Source organism: Dendrobates tinctorius, unplaced genomic scaffold (assembly GCF_039654945.1).
Source record: "Dendrobates tinctorius isolate UK_male_01 unplaced genomic scaffold, ASM3965494v1 ptg000250l, whole genome shotgun sequence".
Classification (NCBI taxonomy): domain Eukaryota; kingdom Metazoa; phylum Chordata; class Amphibia; order Anura; family Dendrobatidae; genus Dendrobates; species Dendrobates tinctorius.
In genome coordinates, this window is record NW_027361917.1 from 16,216,128 (window position 1) to 16,234,221 (window position 18,094).

At 46.4% G+C, this 18,094-nt stretch overlaps 1 protein-coding gene across 4 annotated transcripts in view; it reads left to right on the forward strand.

The window, feature by feature from the left end:
• NPHP1 (nephrocystin 1) overlaps window positions 1–18,094 on the forward strand; it is a 133,761-nt gene that overhangs the window by 51,675 nt on the left and 63,992 nt on the right. For 3 of the 4 annotated variants that reach the window (XM_073557497.1, XM_073557494.1, XM_073557495.1), the window contains exons 10-12: window positions 2,155–2,239; window positions 4,388–4,482; window positions 11,400–11,528. In XM_073557497.1, the coding sequence (XP_073413598.1) occupies window positions 2,155–2,239; window positions 4,388–4,482; window positions 11,400–11,528 (309 nt within the window). The remainder of the gene's footprint in view (window positions 1–2,154; window positions 2,240–4,387; window positions 4,483–11,399; window positions 11,529–18,094) is intronic. The other variant, XM_073557496.1, reaches the window with a different exon arrangement.

An 18,094-nucleotide genomic window follows, 5' to 3' on the forward strand; every position in this document is an offset into this window, starting at 1 on the left:
CCTGGTGTGCATGGTACCCCCTCATCCATATCTGGTATTCATGGTTCCCGTACCCCCTTATCCCTCTCATGGTATGCATCGTCCCCTCACCCCGCAGGCCTGGAATGCATGGTCTTCTCACCCCCTATCCTGGTATGCATGGTCCCGTCACCCCCTATCCTGGTATGCATGGTCCTCTCACCCCCTATCCTGGTATGCATGGTCTCCTCACCCACTATCCTGGTATGCATTGTCCTCTCACCCCCCTATCCTGGTATGCATGGTCCCCTCACCCCCCAATCCTGGTATGCATGGTCCTCTCACCCCCCCATCCTGGTATGCATGCGTCCTCTCACCCCCCCTATCCTGGTATGCATGCGTCCTCTCACCCCCCCTATCCTGGTATGCATGGTTCCCTCACCCCCCTATCCTGGTATGCATGGTCCCCTTACCCCCCTATCCTGGTATGCATGGTCCCCTCACCCCCCAATCCTGGTATGCATGGTCCCCTCAGCCTCCTATCCTGGTATGCATGGTCCCCTCATCCCCCAATCCTGGTATGCATGGTCCTCTCACCCCTCTATCCGGGTATGCATGGTCCTCTCACCCCCCCAATCCTGGTATGCATGGTCCTCTAACCCCCCTATCCAGGTATGCATGGCGCCACAACCTGCCCTCTCCTGACTTCACGTTGAATACCCGATCGGTAATCTTTTGTGCCATACTGTGAGGAGAAGGCGTGTTGTTGCTCCAGAATCGGCGCCTGCGCATTCCTCTCTTTCTGGCGCCATTGTCTTGAAGACACACTGCAGTGTGAAGACAGTGTGTCTTCCACAAAATGGCGCCGGAAAGCGTGGACTGCACATGCGCTGCTTCTTGAGCCACAACCCGCCCTCTCCTGTCATCACAGCAAGACCCCGCGGCCACACCGAATCGGATTCGATAAGGTGTTGTGCCGGCGATCTCCTGGGGGGTGCGTCTACCGCAGTCTCCTGGGGAGGGGTGCGTCACTCGCTTGCGCAGTCTATAAAGGCTTTTGGACAGAGTGATGCTTAGCCCGTTATGTTATAGATGTATATTCATGGTTGTTAGAAATTTGTACTTGTTTGCTGATGGTAAACTACATGCCTGCATGTCTTTTGGTATTTTTTATTATCTTTGAACAACATTTCAACATGCTCTTTAGCTACTACAATATGATTTACTGCTACAATATGTTCTGCAGTCATATAATACCTGTTTGTGATACGTTGTCTCATAGTGGCAAATTGTCGAGTAAGTTTGTTGGGTTTGGGATTGGGGAGGGGGTATTTTTTTTTATTTTGTCATATTTATGTTTCTTTTTTTCTGTGTAAAACATAAAACGTTAATAAAGATTATGTGGTGGAAAATGTCAATAAAATCCTAATAGAACAGCTAACCTTTATATGGGGCTAATCAGGATCGCTGTAAGTGATGGCAGATGTCCACTGACTGCTATCTAGCATGAGCCTAAATGTGACTGGTTAATTTTGAACACAGGTTCAAGACTTGAATGGTTAGCACTCGACACAAAGGGTTGTATAACGGTGCTAGTGAAAGAAGCCAATGGTCCAGTAAGTAAAAGTTCAAAAAATCACTGCACACGTACAATGGAAGAATTATCCTTCAAGTGAATGTTTATTGACGGTGATGGGTGAAGCGAGAACTATAGACGTTTTGGCCAATTGATGGCCGTGATCACATAGTCGCCCTTTTAATGAAGCATCGTAGATCACAGTGTAAATAGTGTCTCTGCAATGTACTTATTCATAGAGCACAATATATCAGGAATTAATTGCTGAAAAGTACATTTAACAGGTTCTCAAGGAGCCGATGGCAGATGCCACTGCGCAACCAATGATTTACGTGTGTTCCACAAGACATCGGCTCCTTGGGAACCTGTTACATGCATTTTTCAGCAATTAATTCTGGATACATAGCTTTGATATATATTATAGCTTTGATTTTTTTTTTATTTCCCCCTCAAAATGTATTCAGTTTGTTTCTTAATGGATTTCTACATTAAAAGTGGAAAGGGTTATTTTTTACATGACAAAATCTGCAATTTTATCAGGGGTTTGTAGACTCTGTATATCCACTGCATGCCTTCTGTTCCTGGGAATGAGTAACTAGATCATTTTCTTTTCTTTGAAGCTCAGTGCTGCGGAGGCTTTGGCCACAATGGGCACAATCCCCTCTGGGTTCCGAACTTCAACTCTGTCACATTTTCTAGAACAAGGTAGAACGTCTATATTTCTTCTGTAACTTTTTCTTACTATATGTATAATTCTTTCTTATGTATGGCCTTGGCCGGGGGATGGCAGTAGACGTGAATTGTTCTTGACTGCAGTCAGAGAATTTCATTTTTACTGTAGTGAGAATGAAACTCAGACAGGACCCTTTAAAATGAATGCTCTGACTAACAGAGGGGGGTCCTGAGTGGCGGACCCTGCTCTGTCACAGTCATATGCCTACCTGTAAATGTGCTAAGCCAGGCAGCACCTTTTGAAGCCTACCCAGCTGCAACAAATGAATATACTTTCAAAATTAATGTTAATCTTTTTTTTCAGCCTCTAAGGCTGGTTTCACATTTGCGCTTTTGTGCGCAGCGCATCGTGCGCACCCGTGCGCATGCGCACTGCGCACCTATGTTTAACATGACGTGTGCATGTTCTTGCGCACACTTGCGTTTTCGTGCACATGCGTTTTTTTGTCTTTAGCGCCAGGCGCGCCAGACGCAACATGTTGCATTTTTTGGTGCGCCCTGTCTTGGCAAAAAAACGCATGCGCACGCTTGCGCACGGAATGCTCAAAAACAACACATTGAAGTCTATGGGAACGCATGCGTGCGCATGGTCTTGCGCACGGTTGCGTTTTTTTGCGCATGCGTTTTTGAGTTAAAAAAGTCTAGAATGTTCTCTAGACAATGGAAAAAATGACACACCTAAAAACGCATGTGCAAAAAAACGCAAACGCATGCAAAAACGCATGTAAAACGCAAGCAATGCTGCGTTTTTTTGACGCATCAGCGTGCGCATGACGTTTTTCTTTGCGTTTTTTATGCGCCCGATGCGCTGCGCAAAAAAACGCTAATGTGAAACTAGCCTTAACCCCTTAACGACCAGGGGTATTTCAGTTTTTGAATTTCTGTTATTTGCTCCTCTTCCGGTAAGCGCAAGTTAAATTACGCTATCAAGATATTGATAGCGGCATTTAACTAGTTAACAGCCTCGGGTGGAATTGCGTTTCCACCCTCGTGTGTTGCGGGCACATGTCAGCTGTATAGATCAGCTTTTATGTATTCGCAAAGAGTTAAACATAAGGTTGCGCTGGCAATATCTTAGATACCTGCATATCACATCCCCAATGTGCCAATAAAGAAGAAAACAATGGATATATTGCCAACGTGCATGTTGGCTCAGTGGTTAGCACTGTTGGTTTGCAGCGCTGGGGTCCGGGATTGAAATTCAATCAAGGACAACATCTGCAAGGAGCTTGTATGTTCTCCCCGTGTTTGTACAGATTTCCTTTGAGAACTCTGGATGTCACCTACACTCCAAAGACATAGTGATAGACAATTTAGATTGTGAGCCCCAGTGGTGACAGTGATGATGACAATAGAAACAGCTGCGGAAAAATCGCATGTTGGCGCTGTATAGCCAAGCATAATAATTAAATTCATCTCTGCACTGAACATGTCCAGTGTTTGCACAAATACAGACACCAAAATCTCCTGTATCTGCACACATGTTGGATGCAAGCAGCGACTGCCATCACACTCATAGTATGGAGGCCGAGGTTGCCACGTTACTTGTTTCCTTGGTGCAAAGATTGGAAGCTATGGCCTTTTGTAGCACAGTAGGATTGTGATATGCATGAACAGTCCATTTATGTTTTTCTCTAAAATGCTCCAGTGAATCAGAGAGAACAAAATTCAAGATCCTTCCAGAGATCATAAGGAGAGATAAGAATATTTCGGTGACAACCCCCAGCCTGCATGACTCCAAGTGATTGAGCGGTCTCTCCCTATGTACACATGGGAAAGACTAGTTAGTTACTAGAGAAGTGCAAGGTGAAGTAGTTGTTGGACTAGTCATATCTCTCCCTATGGTCTCCGGCTGAATCTTTAAGCTATATTTTCTCTGAAATGGCAAAGTGTTTTAGAGAAAATCTACCTGGCTACAGTCGTCCAGCGAGTCTCTGATTAATGCTGCCCGTAGTCTGGGCTGCATGAATCCGGTGACAAGTTCCCTTGCATTTTCTTAATTTGCTTAGCAAAAAAAAGATGCAATTTGCAAATGATAACTAGAGATGGTTCCAATTTATATAATCTGGTCAATGTGTAAAAAGCATAGAAAATGTATCAAGTAGTATATTTTTTATGCAGGAGATCAATACAAAGCCAGTAGATACCTCCATCTTGACCTCACTCCTTCACAGTTGTGCTTTAAGGATCTCTTGTGGGACTCGGAGAAAGGAGGGGTAAGTTCTAGTGTATTTGGCTAATATATTAAAATTGCTAATGAGTTACAGAACTAAAATAACAGAAAAGAATTGTGTAGTATGCTTCAGTTTTCTATTCAGTAACAACAAATTTTAGAGACCTAATTAGTGATGAGTGAGTATACTCGTTGCTCTGGTGTCCTCCGAGTATTTTGGCGTGCTCGGAGATTTAGTTTTCGTCTCATCTGCATGATTTGTGGCTGCTGGACAGGCTGAATACATGTGAGGAATGGCTGTTTGTTAGGGAATCTCCACATGTATTCAGCCTGTCTGCAAGTCGCAAATCATGCAGATGAGACGAGAAATAAATCTCCGAGCACGCCAAAATACTCGGAGGACACTTGAGCATGCTCGGGAAAACCTGAGCAACAAGTATACTCGCTCATCACTAGACCTAATCTAAGTCAACAGTGGAAAAGTAAAAATGGTTGAGGGAGTATTCTCAAGGTGTTTCTTGTGCAGTTCAGAGCTCAGTACTTAGTAAATACTATTTTTGATAAAAAAAACTATTTTTGATAAAAAAAACACAAAAGTCATCCCACCAGCGTAAAGGTGTACCCAAATTTGGGATGGTCCTAACCTCTAGTATTTAAACCTTACCATGCATCCTAGTGACATCTGTGTAAATAAGTGCTGAGCAGGACCGAGTACAGAACATGGAAACACCGCAAATGGGAAGCTATTCAAATGTAAAGTCCAACGCAAAGGAAGGGAGGGCCGCACCCTTACCAACACTGAATGCAGAAACAAAAAAAAAGAACTGGCATTCAAGTTGGTTTCCATGCAATAGAAGCATGTTCACACTGGCCATTACAAACAAATAAAGTTGCACTCTATATTGCTATAGCATGTAAACATGAAATATATGAAATTTTAATTGCATTACTGCTCTAGATAATAACAAAAAAATGGGGATACTTAGCACATAATTTGGCCAAATCATGCGGGCCCAGCAGCCAGCAGCAAGCAACCTTCAGTTGCTGGGAACCTATCTAATGTGAATCCTCTTTTAGGCTTAATCCTGCATTTATGGGTAAGTAGGTTCCTGCTGCAATTAAAACTGCCACCGATGCCCGGTCAGAGAGCCTATATATAAATAACAAAACATGAACTGTCCCTTCAAAACAGAAAACAGTTGTGTACAGGCGCAAACTAAGAGTAGCTATATCCATACATAACAATTAAAGTTGCACTATGTTTGTTATGAGATGGCTACTCTTAGTTTGCTCCTGTACACACCAACTTTCTGTTTGGAAGTGACAGTCAGTCTTTTGTTATTTGCACACTGACCATTAAACAGACAAAACCTAAGACAGAAACAAAATAAATATATATTTTATCAGTGCTGAGAAATAAGTGCATAGCGCCCCCCAGCATCAGAAAATCTCCAGGGTCTCTGCTACCGGGGGTAGCTGGGACCCGGGAGAACATGATTCGGGTCAGATTTTGCCATCCCCAGTCACGCAATCGCCGTTATTCACCGGATTCACCGCTTCTTCAGGAACATTCCCAGTTGTATTGAGGTTATACAGGCACGTGGAGGCCACACACACAGTACTTAGTATCATTTCCTTGTCTTGAGGCATTTCCACTGAAGTTGGATCGGCCTGTAATTTGATTTTCCACTTTGATTTTGAGTATCATTCCAAATCCAGACTTCCATGGGATATTCATTTTGATTTACATTGATGTTTTTTATGTTTTATTGTTCTCAACACATTTCACTATGTAATGAATGCAGATTTGTAAATACAATATATATATATATATATATATATATATATATATATATATATATATATATATATATATATATACACACACACAGTACAGACCAAAAGTTTGGACACACCTCATTCAAAGAGTTTTCTTTATTTTCTTGACAGTGAAAATTGTAGATTCACTCTGAAGGCATCAAAACTATGAATTAACACATGTAGAATTATATAATTAACAAAAAAGTGTGAAACTACTGAAAATACTGTGTCTTATATTCTAGGTTCTTCAAAGTAGCCACCTTTTGCTTTGATTACTGCTTTGTACACTCTTGGCATTCTCTTGATGAGCTTCAAGAGGTAGTCACCGGAAATGATCTTCCAATAGTCTTGAAGGAGTTCCCAGAGATGCTTAGCACTTGTTGGCCCTTTTGCCTTCTCTCTGCGGACCAGCTCACCCCAAACCATCTCGATTGGGTTCAGGTCTGGTGACTGTGGAGGCCAGGTCATCTGGCGTAGTACCCCATCACTCTCCTACTTGGTCATATAGCCCTTACACAGCCTGGAGGTGTGTTTGGGGTCATTGTCCTGTTGAAAAATAAATGATGGTCCAACTAAACGCAAACCGGATGGAATAGCATGCCGCTGCAAGATGCTGTGGTAGCCATTCTGGTTCAGTATGCCTTCAATTTTGAATAAATCCCCAACAGTGTCACCAGCAAAGCATCCCCACACCATTACACCTCCTCCTCCATGCTTCACGGTGGGAACCAGGCATGTAGAGTCCATCCGTTCACCTTTTCTGCGTCACACAAAGACACGGTGGTTGGAACCAAAGATCTCAAATTTGGACTCATCAGACCAAAGCACAGATTTCCACTGGTCTAATGTCCATTCCTTGTGTTTTTTTAGTCCAAACAAGTCTCTTCTGCTTGTGGCCTGTCCTTAGCAGTGGTTTCCTAGCAGCTATTTTACCATGAAGGCCTGCTGCACAGTCTCCTCTTAACAGTTGTTTTAGAGATGTGTCTGCTGCTAGAACTCTGTGTGGCATTGACCTGGTCTCTAATCTGAGCTAATGTTAACCTGCAATTTCTGAGGCTGGTGACTCGGATGAACTTATCCTCCGCAAGAGAGGTGACTCTTGGTCGTCCTTTCCTGGGGCGGTCCTAATGTAGGCCAGTTTTTTTGTAGCGCTTGATGGTTTTTGTCACTGCACTTGGGGACACTTTCAAAGTTTTCCCAATTTTTCGGACTGACTGACCTTCATTTCTTAAAGTAATGATGGCCACTCGTTTTTCTTTACTTAGCTGCTTTTTTCTTGCCATAATACAAATTCTAACAGTCTAGTAGGACTATCAGCTGTGTATCCACCAGACTTCTGCGCAACACAACTGATGATCCCAATCCCATTTATAAGGCAAGAAATCCCACTTACTAAACCTGACAGGGCACACCTGTGAAGTGAAAACCATTTCCGGTGACTACCTCTTGGATCTCATCAAGAGAATGCCAAGAGTGTGCAAAGCAGTAATCAAAGCAAAAGGTGGCTACTTTGAAGAACCTAGAATATAAGACATATTTTCAGTTGTTTCACACTTTTTTGCTAATTATATAATTCTACATGTTTTAATTCATAGTTTTGATGCCTTCAGAGAGAATCTACAATTTTCATAGTCATGAAAATAAAGAAAACACTTTGAATGAGGTGTGTCCAAACTTTTGGTCTGTATTGTATGTGTGTAAAAAAATAGGAACAGCACAAAATACCTTAAAGCAGTGCACGCTTCTCTAGACACCTCAATGTCCTTATATAATCGCACAAAAAAGCAGCACCAAAATAATAGTAGTGTGAACCTTTTAATAGCCTAATGGCGTGGCGACGTCGCTTTGCCACTAGGCTATTAAAAAGTTCACACCACTAATTTGGTGCTGCTTTTTTTTTTTTGCTCTCTCTCTCTCTTCTCTCTCTCTCTGTATATGTGTGTATATATATATATATATATATATATATATATATATATATATATATATATATATATATAATATATATATACACTCACTGGCCACTTTATTAGGTACACCTGTCCAACTGTGTGTTAAGACTTAATTTCTAATCAGCCAATCACATGGCGGCAACTCAGTGCATTTAGGCATGTAGACATGGTCAAGACAATCTCCTGCAGTTCAAACCGAGCATCAGTATGGGGAAGAAAGGTGATTTGAGTGCCTTTGAACGTGGCATGATTGTTGGTGCCAGAAGGGCTGGTCTGAGTATTTCAGAAACTGCTGATCTACTGGGATTTTCACGCACAACCATCTCTAGGGTTTACAGAGAATGGTCCGAAAAATAAAAAAAATCCAGTGAGCGGCAGTTCTGTGGCCGGAAATGCCTTGTTGATGCCAGAGGTCAGAGGAGAATGGGCATACTGGTTCGAGCTGATAGAAAGGCAACAGTGACTCAAATTGCCACCCGTTACAACCAAGGTAGGCAGAAGAGCATCTCTGAACGCACAGTGCGTCGAACTTTGAGGCAGATGGGCTACAGCAGCAGAAGACCACACTGGGTACCACTCCTCTCAGCTAAGAACAGGAAACTGAGGCTACAATTTGCACAAGCTCATCGAAATTGGACAGTAGAAGATTGGAAAAACGTTGCCTGGTCTGATGAGTCTCGATTTCTGCTGCGACATTCGGATGGTAGGGTCAGAATTTGGCGTAAACAACATGAAAGCATGGATCCATCCTGCCTTGTATCAACGGTTCAGGCTGGTGGTGGTGGTGTCATGGTGTGGGGAATTTTTTCTTGGCACTCTTTGGGCCCCTTGGTACCAATTGAGCATCGTTGCAACGCCACAGCCTACCTGAGTATTGTTGCTGACCATGTCCATCCCTTTATGACCACAATGTACCCAACATCTGATGGCTACTTTCAGCAGGATAATGCGCCATGTCATAAAGCTCGAATCATCTCAGATTGGTTTCTTGAACATGACAATGAGTTCACTGTACTCAAATGGCCTCCTCAGTCACCAGATCTCAATCCAATAGAGCATCTTTGGGATGTGGTGGAACGGGAGATTCGCATCAGGGATGTGCAGCCGACAAATCTGCGCCAACTGTGTGATGCCATCATGTCAATATGGTCCAAAATCTCTGAGGAATGCTTCCAGCACCTTGTTGAATCTCTGCCACGAAGAATTGAGGCAGTTCTGAAGGCAAAAGGGGGTCCAACCCGTTACTAGCATGGTGTACCAAATAAAGTGGCCAGTGAGTGTGTATATATATATATATATATATATATACACACACACACAGTGGGGGGAATAAGTATTTGATCCCTTGCTGATTTTGTAAGTTTGCCCACTGACAAAGACATGAACAGTCTATAATTTTAAGGGTAGGTTAATTTGAGAGATAGAATATCAAAAATAAAATCCATAAAATGACATTCTGTAAGTTATATAAATTTATTTGCATTTTGCAGTGGAAATAACTTTTTGATCCCTCTGGCAAACAAAACTTAATACTTGATGGAAAAACACTTGTTGGCAAGCACAGCCATCAGACATTTTTTGTAGTTGATGATGAGGTTTGCGCACATGTCAGGAGGAATTTTGGTCCTCATTAAGATTTTGAGGCTGTCGCTTGGCAACTCGGAGCTTTAACTCTCTCCATAAGTTTTCTATGGGATTAAGGTCTGGAGACTGGCTGGGCCACTCCTTGACCTTAATGTGCTTCTTTTTGAGCCATTTCTTTGTTGCCTTGGTTGTATGTGTTGGGTCATACGACCCATTTTTAATGTCCTGGTGGAAGAAAGGGGGGTTGTCATTCAGGATTTTACGGTACGTGGCTCCATCCATTCTTCCATTGATGCGGTGAAGTAGTCCTGTGCCCTTAGCAGAGAAACACCCCCAAAACATAATGTTTCCACCTCCATTCTTGACAGTGGGGACAGTGTTATTTGGGTCATAGGCAGCATTTCTCTTCCTCCAAACACAGCGAGTTGAGTTAATGCCAAAGAGCTGAATTTTTGTCTCATCTGACCACAGCATCTTCTCCCAATCATTCACTGAATCATCCAGGTGTTCATTGGCAAATTTCAGATGGGCCTGCACATGTGCCTTTTTGAGCAGGGGGACCTTGCGGGCACTGCAGGATTTTAAACCTTGACGGCGTAATGTGTTACCAATGGTTTTCTTGGTGACTGTGGTCCCAGCTGCCTTGAGATCATTAACAAGTTCCCCTCGTGTAGTTTTAGGCTGATCTCTCACCTTCCACATGATCAAGGATACCCCACAAGGTGAGATTTTGCATGTTCCCCCAGATCGATGTCGATTGACTGTCATTTTGTATTTCTTCCAATTTCTTACTATTGCACCAACAGTTGTCTCCTCACCAGCGTCTTACTTATGGGTTTGTAGCCCAGGTCTATGATCTTGTCCCTGACATCCTTATAAAGCTCTTTGGTCTTGCCCATGTTGTAGAGGTTAGAGTCTGATGACTGAGTCTGTGGACAGGATTCTTTTATAAAGGTGACTATGTAATACAGCTGTCTTTAATGCAGGTAACAAGCTGATTTGGAGCGTCTAACTGGTCTGTAGGAGCCAGAACTCTTACTGGTTGGTAGGGGATCAAATACTTGTTTCTCACTGCAAAATGCTAATAAATTTATATAATTTATACAATGTGATTTCCTCGATTTTATTTTTGATATTCTATCTCTCAAATTAACCTACCCTTAAAATTATAGACTGTTCATGTCTTTGTCAGTGGGCAAATGTACAAAATGAGCAAGGGATCAAATGCTTATTTCCCCCGCTGTATATATATTGTCTGTCGAGATCAGTAGCTAACAGTGCACTACAGCGATCTTGACTAAAGCAGAGCATTGCTTACAAGCTCCATTGGAAAGATCATGTAAGCACAGGATGCCTGCAGCAGTGGTCAGTAACCTAGGCAACTAGCAGTAAATAATAAAATAAAAAAATCACTGTTATCTTGAGGACAGAGAGAAATTTTAATACTAAGTAAATTCATTTGCTTTTGTAACCACTTTGCAGTTTTTTTTCTAGAATAATAGAGTAATGTTGTATTAAGTCTTGATGTAGCTTTATTCTTTGCTTCTCGGTCAATAGTCTGTAGTAGTCGTATCATTCACAGTGTATTACTTTATAATTGCAGATCCTCCCCCTGCCCTCTCAGGTCTCTATATTTCTGACATTATGGAGCTGTAAGATGATACCTCTCCCTGGGGCTAGCATTCAGATTCTCAGCAGACATGTACGACTCTGTCTATTTGATGGCAGTAAGGTAAGAATTTTTTACGTTCCAATCATTGCTAATAAGCATACTTTTAATGTTCTATTTTAGGGTTGCATTTGTGTGAAACAACTTCCCCTTTCAAATTCAGAAAACTCCAAAAAATATTTTCTCTAAATATTAGACATGTTTTACAGCATTGCTAAACTTTTATTGAGCTCTTTCTTTGTTACATTTATTGTAGCGAAGCTATGTGATAGCTAGCCTGTCCACAAAGGTTGTCTCTGCTTCCCCAGAGCTGACAATATTGCATGTCACTAAATAGAATGCTGGATTTGTCATTTAAAGTGAGTATCATCAGAAAATGACATTGTTTGTTTAAATCAGGTTTACTCTGTCGACTCATTGGGGGACACCGAACCATGGGTGTTATGCTGCTGTCCACTAGGAGGCGACACTATGCATAATCTGAAAAAGATTAACTTTGGCTCCTCTTCTGCAGTATACACCCCTTGACGGCGTCAGCCTTCTCCAGTTTTGTGCAAAAGCATTAAGAGGAACATAACAGAAATAACATAACCATGCCTGTAAGAAGGCCACTATGTACGAGCTCAAAGAACAATATGAGAACTCAACCGTAACAACGGCCCGTAAGGGCAACAGGGTGGGAGCTGTTTTTGCTTAGTGTCGCATAGGAGGCACACCTAAAGATTTTTTTTTACCAACGGATTACAGATGAAGAAAAATGGGTCTCATGCGAGACTCCCGGCATGGCTCCTTCCTCGGTCCCCTATTATGGGATGCCCGGTTGAAGTTGAGATGGATATTCCCCATGTCGATCCTTCCCCAGTCCCTCGGGTACTGGTTCGAAGTCGAGACCCCCCTCCTTCCCCAATTCCTTTGGGTTCTGGGTTGAGGTCGAGGTGAGGATGAAGACCCCTCATGGTAACAAAAGCACCCTCCCTAATCCCCCTCTGGGGGCATTAGGTTGAGACGCCTCAGGTAGGGTCTGAACAAGGCAGCATTCTGCAGCTCCGAAAGCCAGGGACCCCAGCCCGCTGCGGGCTCCTGTTGGGGCCAGGGGAGAGTGCAAGCAGGCATGGCACATGCAGACACAGGGCTCCCTGTGCCCCTGTCTCTGCGGCAGCACCAGCTCCATAGCGCCTCAGGGGGACCCCTCACAGGGCCCCGTTCCGGCTTCTAGACCCAACCCTATCCTATCTCTTTATCCGGGGGGTCTGGTTCAGATCCCACCCCCTCCCGGACATCCGCGCCGGCCTGGAGCCCTTCTGGGCATCAGGCTTCTAATTTAGACCGCGGCTTCGGCCTAGCTGAAGCCACCGCCTCCTCCCCGCCCCCCGGATGACGAATATGACACTCTACAGTGTCATAGAAGGGGCGGATCGAGACAGAAAGTGCGCATTTTTACTTGGCACTGCGCGCTCTTTTCAGCTCTCCGCCACCTTCTTCTCCCTCCTCGTCCTCTCGGCGCCCATTTTTGCTGCAGCAGAAGGCATCTGTGACATCAGCAGCAACGTCAGCCAATCTCCGGGGGGCACAGGACTGTGAATCGTCGGCGCTGGACCTAGGAGCACACTGGTGGGGTAAGATCACAGCTGGGTTTTCTTTACTCAGCTGTGAATCCATATTACCGATAAGGCTCTCCTATAGGTTTCCTCTGCGTAGCCACCCCTGTAGGCCCCTCTGCATAGACAGCCCTTCTGCACTCTGTGCACTATGCCGGGCTCAAGGAAGAGAACCAGGCAGGACTGCTTTTATGCATTCTGCACAGCCTGCAAAACCACCCTCCCCAGTGGCAGCACGTACCCGCACTGCCGGAATTGTATCCAAAATACTGGGTCAGAACCCCAAGAGGCCCCTACCAATGCTTCAGCGTCTGCTACCACGCCGGAATGGGCTACTCAGATGTCGCAGTCTATGACGCAGTCCATAGATAACTTAACCTCCACACTACTCCAGGCACTGCAGGGTCATGCCTTGGCTATGAACGATACCTACTACAGGGACAGCTCGACTCAGGGACATGCCGCTTCCGACACTCAGACGTAAGCGGACCCACAGGTCGCGTTCATCTGCGTCATCCTATAGCACACGGTCATCCCCCTCTAGGGACAGACACCGTGGTTCCAGGTCACCTAGACCGTCCCCTAACAGAGACAGACAACGCAGATCTCCACAGAGATCCCCGACCACAGAAGTCCTCCGCCCCAGTTCGCCCACCAGGGAACGCCTTAGTGATACGCAGGATTCGGAAGGTATCTGTGACTCTGACTCAGACAACGAAACGGAGAGGTCTCTGGTCCCTGGCCCCCCTAGCAATACAGCGCTAGTTGAGGACATAATTTCTTCCATCCATCGGGTGCTGGACATTTCTGACCCACCCCCGGAAGCCCCAGAACCCAAAATTTACTTTGAAGGTGTTCTGAAACCACCTAAGGTCTTCTCTAATCATCCGGAATTTCAGGCGATACTTACTAAGCAGTTTTCGCAGCCTGAGAAGAAATTCACCAATCGCAAATATTTGGAGGCAAGGTACCCCTTTCCACAGAAGGTCACCAAGGAGTGGACAGATCCACCTGAAGTAGACCCCCCAGTCTCTAGGCTAGCAGCACAGACCCTCCTCTCACTACCAGATAGCTCAACCCTCAGGGACGCAGCAGACCGGCAGGTAGAACGCATGGCTCATTCAATCTTCGAAGCGGCAGGGGCCTCTCTGGCTCCCGTGTTCGCTTCAGTCTGGGCGGCCAAGGCCATTCTGGCTTGGGCCAAACAATTGCAGACTGGCCTCCAAGCTTCAAATCCTGAGCTGTCGGACCAAGCGGTTCAAATAGCAGTGGTAGCAGATTACATGCTTCATGCAGCCTTGGATTCCGCAAGCGGTGTAGCGGGAATAGCATCAAACGCCATCACGATCCGGTGTATCCTCTGGCTGCGGGAATGGAAAGCAGACACGGCCTCAAAAAAGTCCCTCACACATCTCCCGTACCTCAGTGGGTGGCTTTTTGGTGAAAAGTTGGACACAATGATATCCAACGCCACTGGGGGTAAGAGTACCTCTCTCCCTCAACTAAAGCCTAAACGCGCTTTCAAAAGGCGTAACCAAACTCGATTCCGATCCTTTCGGAATTCTTCGGGCTGGTCTGTCTTGCGTCCAGCACAAAACCGTAACTGCTCTCCGCGCAGGGACAACCCACGGGCGGCGCAGAGGCCGGACAGGACCTGGCAGTCGAAAGCGGGCCAGGCAAAGCCCAAAGGAGGAAAACCTCAGACTTTCTCCTCTTCATGACTCACGAATTCCGGAAGACACCCCACCCATAGGCGGACGACTTCTACTCTTTCAGCAAGTCTGGCTGCCTATTACAGAAGACAGGTGGGTCAAGGAAATAGTGTCTTCCGGATACAAGATAGAGTTCACTTCCAGCCCACCAAACCGGCTCTTCCTCTCTGTTCCCCTAAAACCGCCAGACAAGGCTCGTGCCTTCCACCAAGCGGTTTCCTCCCTCCTTCAAGCAGAAGTCATAGTACCGGTTCCCGCGGCCGAGCGCTTCCGAGGGTTCTACTCCAATCTGTTCGTAGTCCCCAAGAAAGGAGGCAGCGTCCGGCCCATTCTGGACCTAAAACAACTCAACAAGTACGTACGGGTTCGTTATCTTCGCATGGAGTCCCTTCGGTCAATCATTGCGTCCATGGAGAAGGGTGAATATCTTGCCTCCATAGACATACAAGACGCATACTTGCATATACCGATTGCTCCCGCCCATCAGAGATTTCTCAGGTTCGCAATCAACCAGGACCACTACCAGTTCGTGGCTCTCCCTTTTGGACTCGCCACGGCTCCAAGAACGTTTACCAAGATCATGGCAGCCGCCATGGATGTTCTACACTCCAGAGGCATAGTAGTCGTTCCATACCTGGACGACCTTCTCATCAAGGCTTCCACCTTCAAGGACTGCGAGGTCAGCGCCTCAATCACAATCGACACTCTGAGTCGCCTGGGCTGGCTAGTCAACTTGCAAAAGTCATCGACTGCCCCTAGTCAGTCTCTGACCTTCCTGGGGATGCTATTCGACACCTCCAGGGGTCTGGTGCTCCTTCCCAGGGACAAGGCACTGGCTCTCCGTCTAGAAGTTCGCATGCTCCTCCGCAATCCCCCCCGATCTCCGGTTTGCCATGAGAGTCCTTGGCAGGATGGCAGCAGCAATGGAGGCGGTACCTTTTGCCCAGTTTCACCTCAGGCCTCTTCAACTAGCCATCCTCAAGTCCTGGGACAGGAATCCTTTCTCCCTCGACAGGGAGTTCCGTCTAACATCGGCAACCAGGAGGTCCCTGCACTGGTGGCTCAAGCCAACCTCGCTTGCAACGGGAAAATCTTTTCTCTCAGGTCAATGGAAAATTCTGACCACCGATGCGAGCCTGACAGGTTGGGGTGCGGTGCACCTACATCACAGAGTACAGGGCAAGTGGTCACCAGTGGAAGCGAGCATGCCCATCAACATCCTGGAAATTCGGGCCATCTTCCTGACACTGAGAGCCTTTTGTCACTTACTGGCAGCCTCTCATATCAGAGTACAGTCGGACAATGCCACGGCGGTAGCATATGTGAACCACCAAGGCGGGACCCGCAGTACCCAGGCGATGAGAGAGGTGGCACATATCCTCCACTGGGCGGAAGACGCGAGGTTGGTACTCTCTGTGGTCCACATTCCAGGTGTGGACAACTGGGAGGCCGACTTTCTCAGCAGACATGGAATGGACTTGGTGGAGTGGTCCCTCCATTCCGAAATTTTTCGCCAGATCTGCCATCCCTGGGGGACCCCGGACGTCGACCCAATGGCATCCCATCTCAGTGCCAAGGTCTCCAATTTCATGGCCAGGACACGCGATCCGCGGTCGCTCGGAGCAGATGCCCTGGTTCAGGACTGGACCCAGTTCAATCTTCTGTACATTTTTCCACCTCTTCCCCTGATATCCAGAGTCATGAGGAAGATCAAACAAGAGGGAGTTCCAACCATCCTAATCGCACCGGACTGGCCCAGACTACATGGTACACCGACATCGTGCAACTTACAGCAGACGCCCCCAGGCGTCTCCCCGACCATCCCGATCTTTTGTCACAAGGCCCGTTCTACCTCCAGAACTCAGGGGCTCTCAATTTGACGGCGTGGCCCTTGAGACCTGGGTTCTAACCCAGGCAGGGCTCTCACCGGACGTCATTAGAACAATGATCAGGGCATGGAAGCCAGCCTCCACCAAGATCTATTACCGTACCTGGAGAGCTTTCTTTCCCTTGGTGCGAATCTCGCGGCCAGATCACACTCCCTTATTCCCTCCCAAAGGTACTTGGCTTTCTCCAATCGGGCCTGGATGCCAGGCTATCTCTGGGCTCCCTTAAGAGCCAGGTGTCAGCGCTCTCAGTGCTTTTTCAAAGACGCATTGTTAACAAGCCGCAAGTAAGGACTTTTCTCCAGGGAGTTTCCCGATTGGTTCCCCCCTACAGACGTCCACTGGAAACGTGGGACCTCAACCTGGTCCTGACAGCATTGCAGGCACCACCTTTCGAACCCCTTAAGGAAGTCCCACTCCGCCTTCTATCACAGAAGGTGGTCTTTCTGGTGGCAATCACCTCGCTACGCAGGGTGTCTGAGCTGTCAGCACTCTCCTGCAGACGACCCTTCCTGGCTTTTCACCAGGACAAGGTGGTTCTCCGTACAGTCCCGTCCTTCCTTCCGAAGGTTGTGTCCAACTTCCACCTCAATGAGGAAATTTCTCTGCCATCCCTTTGCCCGGTTCCGGATCATAGAGTGGAGAAGGCTCTGCATACGCTTGACCTCGTCAGGGCATTGCGTATATATGTGTCTAGGACTGCACCCTTCCGGAAGTCTGATTCCCTCTTCCTTCTTCTGGAAGGTGTTCGCAAAGGTCTGCCGACTTCCAAAGCTACCCTTGCCAGGTGGATCAAGTCCACCATACAAGAGGCTTACCGTCTTACCAATTCTCCTTGTCCGGCCGGTATCACGGCACACTCTACTTGGGCGGTAGGGGCCTCCTGGGCCATTCGGCAAGTGTGCAAGGCAGCCACTTGGACTAGCCTACACACGTTTACAAAACACTACAGAGTTCATACCCAGTCCTCAGCGGACACGAGCCTGGGTAGACGGGTTCTGCAGGCGGCAGTGGCCCTAGTTTAGGGACCTGTCAGCACAATATTTGTCCATTGCTTCCCACCCAGGGACTGCTTTGGGACGTCCCATGGTTCTGTGTCCCCCAATGAGGCGACAGAGTAAAGGAGATTTTTGTGTACTCACAGTAAAATCTCTTTCTCTTAGCCTCTAATTGGGGGACACAGCTCCCACCCTGTTACCCTTACGGGCCATTGTTATGGTTCAGTTCTCATATTGTTCTTTGAGCTTGTACATAGTAGCCTTCTTACAGGCGTGGTTTTGTCGTTTCTGTTACGTTCCTCCTAATGCTTTTGCACAAAACTGGAGAAGGCTGACGCCGTCTAGGGGTGTATACTGCAGAGGAGGAGCCAAAGTTAATCTTTTTCAGATTATGCATAGTGTCGCCTCCTAGTAGACAGCAGCATAACACCCATG